Source organism: Tigriopus californicus, chromosome 12 (genome assembly GCF_007210705.1).
Source record: "Tigriopus californicus strain San Diego chromosome 12, Tcal_SD_v2.1, whole genome shotgun sequence".
NCBI classification, from domain to species: Eukaryota; Metazoa; Arthropoda; class Copepoda; order Harpacticoida; family Harpacticidae; genus Tigriopus; species Tigriopus californicus.
Window position 1 is genome coordinate 6,314,798 of NC_081451.1, and position 10,791 is coordinate 6,325,588.

The 10,791-nt window shown below is 40.7% G+C and overlaps 2 protein-coding genes across 2 annotated transcripts; both read left to right on the forward strand.

Annotated features, from left to right (window-relative positions):
• The first annotated feature begins 1,888 nt into the window (after window positions 1-1,888).
• LOC131891775 (testis-specific gene A8 protein-like) lies at window positions 1,889-3,416 on the forward strand. The gene is made up of 3 exons (XM_059241437.1): window positions 1,889-2,104; window positions 2,269-2,995; window positions 3,086-3,416. The coding sequence occupies exons 1-3, from the start codon at window positions 1,981-1,983 to the stop codon at window positions 3,267-3,269; spliced, it is 1,035 nt and encodes a 344-aa protein (XP_059097420.1). The 5' UTR covers window positions 1,889-1,980; the 3' UTR covers window positions 3,270-3,416.
• Window positions 3,417-5,330: 1,914 nt separating this feature from the next.
• On the forward strand, window positions 5,331-7,734 carry LOC131892234 (uncharacterized). Its single transcript, XM_059242024.1, has 2 exons — window positions 5,331-6,440; window positions 6,594-7,734. Exons 1-2 carry the CDS (start codon window positions 5,833-5,835, stop codon window positions 7,732-7,734), a joined length of 1,749 nt encoding a protein of 582 aa, XP_059098007.1. The 5' UTR covers window positions 5,331-5,832.
• The last annotated feature ends 3,057 nt before the right edge of the window (window positions 7,735-10,791 follow it).

Here is a 10,791-nt window from a genome sequence, read left to right on the forward strand (position 1 = left end):
ATGTGTGGATTATTTGATGAGCTGCTTTTGTTTCATTTATTACGTCAATTTTTATATGAGTAAAAATCTGCCTTGCACTCCAATTCTTATGTTCTTCTTGCCTGACTTAAAAGAAATACAGAATGAAATTGAAAGATTTGAAGGAAAACGTGCTGGTTCAAATTATGAAGAAAGCAGGGGCCAAGAAAAGAAGGTATGAAAAATTGAAAAATACATTTTTTTGGCTCGTTAAAACATATGGAACAACTTTGGTTGTATTGCTTAGTGTTCTAGGACACATAAAAAACCTGCGTGACTAAAAACTCATACCAGACGAGCCAATCATTTTTGGTATGACCTGAGCAATATTTTGAACTACATGTCACGGAAGCTCATGGGAGTCAGATCCGAAAACTTCACCTCTTTGGCTAAAACTGGAGAAAATAACATTATGACAAAGCAACAATCTTCACACCAACCTATTACAGTGGTCGTTTTCGTACCAATGTGGGCTGGTTTTCAGCAGTTCAGAGCGCTAAAGAACGGGCTTTGGGGCAAATTTTCTTCGTGGTGTTCAGGTGATGCGGCGAATGTACGACTCCAAAGAAAAGATAAATATCGTCGGACGAGGTTCCGTTAGACCTAGACTAACATGTTACGAAATTCTTGAGCATTCAGGAAACTCAAGAGCAATGGATCAACCTGAAATCATGTTTCCAACCTTTTAGATTGTTCTCGTTTTAGTTGTTGTCGATCAACGTCTCGAACTTCCTAAGGACTTGCTCATCTCCCCTCCATTGGTCATTCCAAGAATGAGACCAATACATGGAATGGTTAGATATTGCAATGCCTTTCTATATACCGTACAATAGGAAAAGGATTCTCGCATTAAGCATTATTGCATCGGATGAATTTACCAAAAAAGAGTCATTAGTTGCAATGAGTGACAAAAAACAATCGAGAATAGTATCGATTAGGTAATAAACGGAGTAGTAAAGAAGGTATATTTACGGTGATTATAACTCATGTCCGCACTATCGCAACAAATCTATCAAAAACGTATCCTTTCGCAATTATCCATAATATAGAGGAGATAACTGTGCAAGGCAGTGTATGACAGCAGTGAGCAAAACGACAATGATTATGTAGGTATATACACATTGTTCATATATACTTGTGAATGATCTTGAGGGTTCTGTCAATCAATTTGCTACGTTGCTTACAATTCATAGAGTCCTTTTCTCACGCTTTTCTCACTCTTGATGGTCTGAATGAACAAAATTTGGTTAATTGAGAGACTGATTGGCGCGTGAACTCGATTCAGATACAATTGAGCGTCGAAATTTGAGTATAGAGAGGGGTAAAGATCTGGGATTTCATACTTTTGCGCTCTCTTTCCTACCATGAAGCAAGTGTCACTACGCCTTTACTGATGACCAGATGTTAGCGAAACCAATTGTCCACAAGATTGGGTTTTTAAAATTAGAAAGTGTTATATTCTAGTCACCGATATCAATTTACATTTACACATTACTCTTGCTCACACCATCATACTCGCCATTGGCATTTTCCCTTATTATGAATACCTCCACAACCTATCAATAAATATCTAATCAACCCATCAATCTCCAATGTCAATCAAAGCATGATTTTCAGCCTTAACATTGTCACTGTCCAAAAGAACTCTCTATGTGAAGTTTCGATCTTTGAAAACGAAATTCTCTACGTTTTGGAATGCCCAGGATAACAATGGCGCTCCCTCGAGGAAATTGAGAGCTCGCGCTCTAACTTTTAGGAGCCCTTGCGAGTATCGCACGCGCTGACCGGAGGCTCTAATAGCAGGCTATAACCGCGTCGGTCGGGCTAGAAGCGCTTCTTGAGCGGAAATTCTTCCAAATAAAAAGGGGACCCCTGGATGGAAGGCCCATCAATTGGATCTAAACCATCCCCGGGATAACAACCAACAAAAGCGACCACACTCTCTGAAAAGAAACAATCATCATGGCCCACAAACTTCAAAAGTCCTCTTCCACGGCTACAAAACAAGTTCAGCAGAAAAACTCGTTTCAAAAGAAAGAAAGTTATGGTTTGGATGAAGCAGAGCTCGATGTGGCTTACATATTGAGTAAGTATTTTTGATACAATCTATTTGATATGCAACAGTTTCCTAACTCAAGGCGAATCTATCTGTGATTGTCATTGAAAGGATTTTGCGACATCTGAAAGCAGAAGCACATTGCAAAGCTCGAAATAGCAGAATACAGTGCTCATGAGTGTTCTTTCTTTTAGGTTACTTTTCAAGTAAGCCGGTTGCGCCGATCAGGACCCCACACCCCTCCTGTATTGCCAATCTTGGTTTTGATTTGGCAATAGAAGCGGCCAAGAGGAAGAAGGCTGCCCAGAGAAAACAAATTTCTTTTCCTACCGCCTCTGCCGCTCCTGCCTCACCCGCCGCTCCCGTTGTTCCCACCGCTCCTGCCACTTCTACCACACCCACCATTTCTGCCGCTCCCGCTGTACTTGCCGCTCTTGCCGCTTCTGCCGCTCCTGCCAATTCTGCCACTCCCAGCATTTCTGCTGCTCCCGCTATTCTTGCCGCTCTTGCTGCTTCCGCCGCTCCCGCTGTTCCTACCGCTCCTGCCACTTCTGCCGCTCGCAGCATTTCTGCCGCTCCCGCTGTCCTTGCCGCTCCCACCGTCTCTGCCGCTCCCGCCATTCTTGCTGCTCTTGCCGCTTCCGCCACTCCCGCTATTCATACCGCTTCTGCCACATCCGCCGCTTCCACCATTTCTGCCACGCCCGCTGTCCTTGTCGCTCTTGCCGCTTCCGCTGCTCCTACCGCTCCCACCGCTTCCGGAGTCTTTTGTAATCCATTCACTTCGGAGGAGTTGTTGACTTGTGGCTCATGCGGGAAAAGGTTGTCAGAAAAGAGCGCTTTAATTCGTCACAAGCAGGTTCATGACGAAGGCTCTAAGAAATACGTCTGCGGAGTGTGCGGCAAAAGGCAAAGACAAAGGTGATGAATATTGCTCTCGCTTAGTCTATTCTCCACAATCGAATATTGAAGATGTTAGCTAACTAACCCTTTCACTTTTGAATGTCTTAGATCAAATTGGAAGCATCATGTAATGACTCATATCGGCGAAAACATCCCACCAGAGATATACGCCACATTAGACCATGAGTACAGGGCACTTTTGGCTGGAGATGAAAGCCATGTGCCTCGAAATATATACGAGAAGCGGATGGAAGTTGCTCAAAAGAAGAGGATAAAGTTCAAGATTCCGTGATTTCATCATATTTCTGGTTTGACCTGAAATCACCAACAGTATTGACTGAATTATGCCTATTATGATTGGAAATACATGCAAAAGAATTAAATGCAGAAAAAATCCTAATTCCATTGAGTTATATCACAATGCCCTCACTAAATGCACCGGTTTTTCATCAAGCGTCAGGCCCTTATACGTAAGATAAATTTGGGCTCGAAAGGTTAAATTAAAGTATTTTATGAATAAACAAATAAAATGACCAAGAGTCATAAAAAAGCTTGTTATTATAAAAAAAAGTCTGGGAAAACCTTTTGATTCCACTATTCTGCCCCTCAGTACAGTTTTTTACCAGAAAACTTGGAAAGCAAAGGCAATTCCAACTCAAGGTAAATAACTAAGTTTGAGCAGAAAGGCAACCCAGGTTTGACATCTGAAAAATGAGGGTTAAATATTGAGGCTAACAAACGGGTTTTCGCCAAGCCACAAATGCTGACATATACCATTGAAAATGTATTTGTTCTGCAAATCCTTCAAGAACTGAAACTTTCTGACTTCTGTTTCGGCATCATGCATTTAATGCCATCCAGAGTGCGGAAGTCTTCGGATCGAAGTCAAACCCTCGATGCTGACCTCAGCCGAATTGATTATCCAATACGTCTAATGCTCTGATGACTTTCGGGGAAGTCAGTGGCGTGCTTTTCAACATAGCGAATTAAGCCCTAACGTCAGGATCTCTGTGGAAGTGTTCTCATTGTCTGCGTTCATTACTTAGTACTGTTTTCATTCTTCCGTTTGTTATTTAATTTTGCTACATTTTATCAAATTTAGGCTCACCTCTTGGTTTTAGAGCATATTTGTAATTTTAGGCCAGCGTTGATTGATATATTTGCATGTTTTGACCTGGTCTTACATTCAAATATTATTAGGATTTAGAGCTGACCCTATTCCTAAACCTAATCTCACCCCACCCCCCTTCCTTACCCCGTTTAGCTTCCTCCCTCCCTCTCCTTCCATCTCCCATTCTCTCTCCCAATTCCCTCCTCCTCCCTCAAATACCCAATCTATGACCATTCCTATAAACACTCTCCTCCCTAAAATTCCTTGCCCCACCCCTATTCCCAAGATTCGTTCCTATTCTAATGTTTGCATAATATAGAGAGGTTTAAAATCAGTTTCAGGGTCTCGTCTTTGCAACAACAAACTTAAAACGTGTTGTCATTTTCATGGTGACAAATCATTAGGTTATGGATTCTTGGAGATATTTCATAATAGGGCATGAAATATCATGACTTGAACTCAAAAAACGTAACATTTAAACTACTTACATCGGGGCCACATTTAAGGATACCATTTTTGCTCCAAAGCATAGAAGGAGTGCACTATGGTTCAATTTTTGTCTTGTTCTTTAAACCCTTGGCCAAACGATTGAAATTTACCTGGAGCATGATTATAGCGCTTACAATTTTCACCTGTAACAGTGATGATGATGAATTCATTCAAAAAGCATTTGTGATTTAACCCAGAATATACGGGCAAGCTGTGTTCTTATTTAACTTGAAGACGCCATACGATATGTCAAAATGGTCATGATGGTTTTGAAACAAATCTAATCGCCATCATTTGTTACACAACGGAACGACAACCAAGCCTGTGTTACATACAGTACCCGTTAATTGCACATTTATTGCCCTTTGGGCCGTTCGTCATTGAAATTATCTATTCTCTACGTCCTTTTTTTCTTTCCAACCAACCCTCATAGATTATGAGACCAGGCATTCCACTCATGTTTGACGTTTGGGCCTACTCGAAAGAGATTTGCCGTCCATTCACAAGATCACGCCATGCGTTACGCAACTCTCCTCTGCCTTGTACTTTGGTATATGAAATCTAGACCACTCAAAAAACGTGCAAGGGAAACTAGTAAGTCATATATACGACAACATAATGAGTTGAAAGAGCATCAGTGAACTAGTTTGCTTCATCACCTCCACAACACCTCAACCTCAACCAATATGTTGGCCCTCACTTGTGTAAGACAGAAAATGGCTCAATCAAGGAAGTCTTTAACAAGAGGAAGGAGTTTTATAGTTTCCCGCTCTTTTTCGTTTTCCAAAGTGGGCCGAAGCAACGCACCCTCGAGCAGTACTTCTTGCGTATTAAACAAGCGGCCAAGTCGTCAAATCCGTTGGGTGATTATGGTGGGGCTTATTCAGTATTTCTAGAACTGAAGTTGACTCGTTCCGATAAATGAGTCAAGTCACATCATCATTATAATTCTTCATCAAGGCTACAAATGGGTCGAAAGTGTTGCGTTCCTCAGTGCCATGGAGGATACGCGCTCAAAAAAAGTGAACTGGGGTCGGCCGTGTCTTCAGAAGGTGGAACGCGGCTTTCTTTCCACGCCTTTCCCCAAGATCCATCAATGAGGGACAAGTGGATCAGAGTCATTCCTCGCAAACACTAGACACCTTCAGAGAATTCATTTGTATGTAGCCAGCACTTTATCGAAGAAGATTTCAGAACCGAAAGGTCTGATGTCAATAAGACCAGATCAGGACAGAGAGGACAAGTCAGAAAAAGCATGCTCAAGCAGAAGGCGTTCCCTTCAAAATTTCCAGGTTTGTCAACGTATCTCTCAAAGGCCGTCCCAAAAGAACGTAAGAGTGAGACGGGATTTCAAAAGCGATTTGAAAACACCGTATCCCGTCACAATGAACAGACACAAACATTCTTCAAAGCTCACAATATCGAATGCTTTGAAGAGATCCTGGACAAATTGGCGAGGGAAATCCTTCCTCAAGGAGTGGTCACCCTCTTTAAGAATGATGAAGAGCTCATCCTTGGGAAGGTCGTCAGGGACCATGAGGGTACACCCGAAATACAGTTCTCCATTGTGATTCAACAAGATCTGTCGTTCCAATTGTTTAACGGAAGATCCTCTCTCTCGCTTAACGCCGTCAAACACATTCAAGTGGGAAACCAGATCAAAAATGTTAATGTCTTGGTTAACATCCTTGCGTTCATGAAGAGTATGTCGGAAAAAGATAATTACGATCATGACCAAATCCATGCTTTACTGAACCAATTGAAGAACGAAATCAACAAAAATAATGAAGATTCATGCCTTCAAAAACAATTGTTTGCTCTAGAACAATTGCAACTTGCACCCAAATCCACCAAACAAAAAAGGTCAGTTTGTTTAACGAACCACGATATACTAGTATAGTGTCTAGGCATTGAGTTTGGAAAATTTGGTCTGAGATCAACGTTTTACGGCATAACACTCATCCACTTTGGCAAGTGCGTTATCACGAAATATTACATCGTCAAATCACATTTTAGGTATTCTCCGGGTCTTACTGCTCTGGCTGTGCTATGGTTCAAAACAAGCCCTTGCTTGTACAAGCAATTACGAAACGAAGGCATCCTCTCGCTTCCTAGTATTAAACATGTTCAAAGATTGTCTCGTGCCCTTCGAGTGGAATCCGGAGTGTCTGACGCAACTGTGAAATATCTTGAACAAAGAGCAATCAATCTCAGTCCCAGAGAAAAATGTGTCATCTTGATCATGGACGAAATGAATGTTGCTCAAAAGCTGGAATATTTCAATGGAAGATATTATGGGCAACAAGAAGGCGAATTCACAAAAACTCTTTTGGGTTTAATGATCAAATCTCTTGGAGGCAAATATTCGGACATGGTTGCTCTTACTGAGATATCGAAGTTAAATGCAGCAAAACTTAAAGTGGAGTTCATGCGAGTTATGCAAGCCGTTACTAATTGCGGATTTGATGTGGTAGCCACGAGTGTGGATGGTCACATCATCAACGTCAAGTTCTACAAGGACATTTGCAAGGGCGACTTGAAATTATCTATAGCGCATCCAGTCTCCGAAGAAGTAAACGCTAAGTTATTTCTCCTCTTTGACAGCGTGCATATTTTCAAAAATGTACTGAACAATTTCATCAACGCTCGAGAGTTTCATCTTCCTCCATTTGATGCCAGGGAAATTGGGGTAGCTAAATTTAGTCACCTAGAAGAGTTGTACCAAGTTGAATGTGGAAAACCTCTAAAAATGGCCTACAAATTGTCGGAAACCTGCTTACATCCTAGTTCTTTGGAAAGGACTAACGTGAAATTCGCTGATGCCATTTTCCATGAATCAACAGTGGGTGCTCTCAGATTTTACGGAATGTTGGACAAGCCTGCTTGGTTGTCCACGGCGGCTTTCCTAGAAATCATCCGAAGATGGTTCGACATCGTTAATGTCAAAACAATGAGTAAAGGGTATAAAAAGAAAAGTGAATTCATGATGCCCGTCAGCAAAACCACTCAGCATCAGCTACAATATCTGAAAAAGTTTGCGGATTGGTTGGAAGTGTGGGGTAATATGTCCGAGAAATCCCTGACTCCCCAAACCAAATTAGCTGCGCGGCAAGTCTCAGCTACCACGGGCTTGCAGAGCTCTCTACATTTCTCTTGAAGGAGAAAGATTTTGAATTCGTTCTTCTCGGTCAAATACAAAGTGACTGGATTGAACAACACTTTGGATGGATCCGGCAACTCTGCGGAGCAAACTACCTGATTGCAGTGAGGCAAGTTCTCGAGGCCGAAAAAACTATCAGGCTTAGGTCTCTCATTAAATTCTCCCATTGCTCCTTCAAAGATGCTGCTGAAATTTTGACTCAATCCCAAAGTTCATTTTCTGAAGCTCGAGAGATTGCGCCATTTGAAGAGTTCCTGGAGGGATTCACATTTGAAGAGAATGTAACTACTATTTCTGATTCAAATATCCTATTCTACATCGCGGGGTTTATTGCTGCTGGCCTCAGAAGAAATATGAAATGTGAAGGTTGTGTGACCATGGTTGTTATTGATACCAAGATGCCGAAGATGATCATCCGTGAAGAGGATTTAACTGAGGATAGCAAACCAATTTATGAAAAATTCATTGACCAACTCAACAGAGGAGGATTAACCAAGCCCAGTGATTTACTCTATATTATTGTGCTCCATCTCTGGCAATTGTATTCAGAGATAATCCAAGACGAGACGCTAAAAAGTAAGCTCCTAGACTCTATAGACTCCAAGAAGCTGTTTTCCTGCTTGGCGAGCTCATCTTTTAAGGATAATCCGCTTACAGCAAATCTTCTTGATCAGACTTGCGGAAATCACACAATAGCCACGTATCTGCCAAAAATATCCGGCAAGCTTTTCAACACCATGGCCAAAAATTTGGTATCCAAAGAAAATGACGATATTAGGCGAGCGAAGAAGAGAGCGAGTCAAGTCAAAGCTGACCGAAAGGTGAAAAAACTTCAATCTTCTGCAAAATAAGCCAAAAACATGTATGAATTGAATTCTCTGAATGTGTCAAATGAAGAATAGAATTGACATTTATCCCAAATTTCGTTTCGAAAGAAAAAAAAACTGGCCCACTTTGGAAAGGGTCATCTTCATAAGTTCCTTCCTCTTGTTAAAGACTTCCTTGATTTAAACTTATTTTCCGAACATAAAAAAAAAACTTTTTCTTCCCTCTTCAAATTTAACCGTGTTTTTCCTCTAAATGTCTTACATTGAACCAAGAATGCTCTGGTTGGGGAACCCATCGACGGAAGCAATTGATGAGAATGGTGGATCCTTCGGGTTACGGTTTGCGGCAAGGGTCCGGATATCAACGAGGGTTGGATGCCAATGACGGTCAAGGTTCCACTATCGGTGGAACTGCCTTGACTTGTGGAGGCCCACAGGTGTAGGTCCCTGGAATTTGAAGCAAAGCCTTGATTACAATCCGGGGATGTGGGATGTACCCTAATGAGTCAGAAGTGTGCCAAATTTGAAGCGGCCAATGTACAATCATACTTAATGAGGATCATCGACCCCATTAATGGAGGGAAAGGCATCATTAGGACGCAATCAGAGTGGATTATGTTGATTCAGTGAGAACAAAAAGGGAATGGATGTCAAATCAGAGACTAGCTTGGCTAATCTAGCCCAGAAAAAGCACTGAAGTTGTGATCTGTTGTGAAGGATCATGATTAGGGTTCGAAGAACAGTTTTAATTCGGTCAGATTAGGTTTTTCTCACAATGACGGCTATTTTTTGACCGTAACTTTCTTCCCTAGTTTAAAACCGTACAAGAATGGAACAATAGTAAATCCGAGGATATAGAGGTTGAATTCAGAGTGTGTGTGTGTGTGTGTGTGTTTGTGTGTGTTTATTTATGACGATAAAACATTAGGAATGATTGTTTATTTTATCTTTTTCGTAACCATTCGAGGATGGCAAGGATATGTAATTGAAGGCGTATTTTAACATTCTTGTATGAACTATATAGCAACTTTCTGCATTTCTGATAATATCAACTCCCTTATTGATGATAATTGTGGTTTAAGAAAGCATTCATTTCATTTTGGCTGACCTACGCTACGGAAGATAATAGTTGTATAATGATGTACGATTAAAAGCCCTTTCAAAACATGAACCTCACTTTGACGATAAAGATTTTTATGCTGCATTAAAAACCCGGTTTTCTACAATCTTAAGGCAATATAAATTGATCAACCCAATGAGTAAGAATGCTCATGAAAAAAAAAACTAATTTTTGAATCAATTTTGACCTTGTAAAACCACAAATGTGCTCGAATAATAAACAAACTTACAGCTTCTTTGCCACCTGCTTTCAACAATTCCTTCAATAATTACGCATCTTTTTGGCGGAAAAGACAACCGAAAATCCAGGTATTAAGGCAAAAATCAGCACTCCTTTTTCCAAGCCATGATTTATGAACACATAGGTTTTAACACTTCAACAGTCAAAAAGTAATAGTTTGGCTTTACAATGAAACGTGGGACTTCGTGAAAGCAATGGAATCAAATCAAGTTTTGCAATAAAAACATGTTGATGGGGAATACTCTCTAATGATTCATCAATAAATTGTGATGAAGGAAATGCTAATAACATCATTTTCCACCCAATTTTGAAGCATGTATCAATGAGGTCTTTTTCTTTGGCTAGTGAAGCGAAAGCTTGACCATCAAATCCCAATTATTTGGAAACAAATAAGGGAACAAATTGATATCGGTCGGTGTCTCAAACAGGTTTTATAATACATTTTCTCTTCCTTTTTTATCCTCCTTAATTCTCTCAACGGCAAAATCTAACATCTAGCGTGCTGTTTTTAATACCCTTCACACCTAATTTCACATGCTTATCTACAGACATAATTCTGTATATTAATAAAAAAATATGCAGCATATACACTTTGTACTTGTTTTGTTAATGATAGAGGGAGGACACCATAAAGAGTAAAGAAGGTCTGGTCTTTTGTTGTTTCTGTCAGAGCACTTAATACCACTCTTGTTGATTACAACCCCCACTTTTCGGTATTGGTTGTTGAGGTGAACTCGCAAACAATTGGGTCATTTTTCCGCCCATCCGAGGAAATGATGAAAGCCTCGCCCCATGGCGAGCTTTCGACACAATGATTAATGGTGACAGGTAACAACTGGCCCAGGCGAAAAAATTATGCCATACTTA

Coding starts and splice junctions, on each gene's coding strand:
- LOC131891775 (XM_059241437.1), top strand. CDS start 1,981: ATGGCCCACAAACTTCAAAAGTCCTCTTCCACGGCTACAAAACAAGTT. Junction 2,105..2,268: donor CGATGTGGCTTACATATTGA/GTAAGTATTTTT, acceptor TCTTTCTTTTAG/GTTACTTTTCAAGTAAGCCG. Junction 2,996..3,085: donor GGCAAAAGGCAAAGACAAAG/GTGATGAATATT, acceptor TGAATGTCTTAG/ATCAAATTGGAAGCATCATG.
- LOC131892234 (XM_059242024.1), top strand. CDS start 5,833: ATGCTCAAGCAGAAGGCGTTCCCTTCAAAATTTCCAGGTTTGTCAACG. Junction 6,441..6,593: donor AAATCCACCAAACAAAAAAG/GTCAGTTTGTTT, acceptor ATCACATTTTAG/GTATTCTCCGGGTCTTACTG.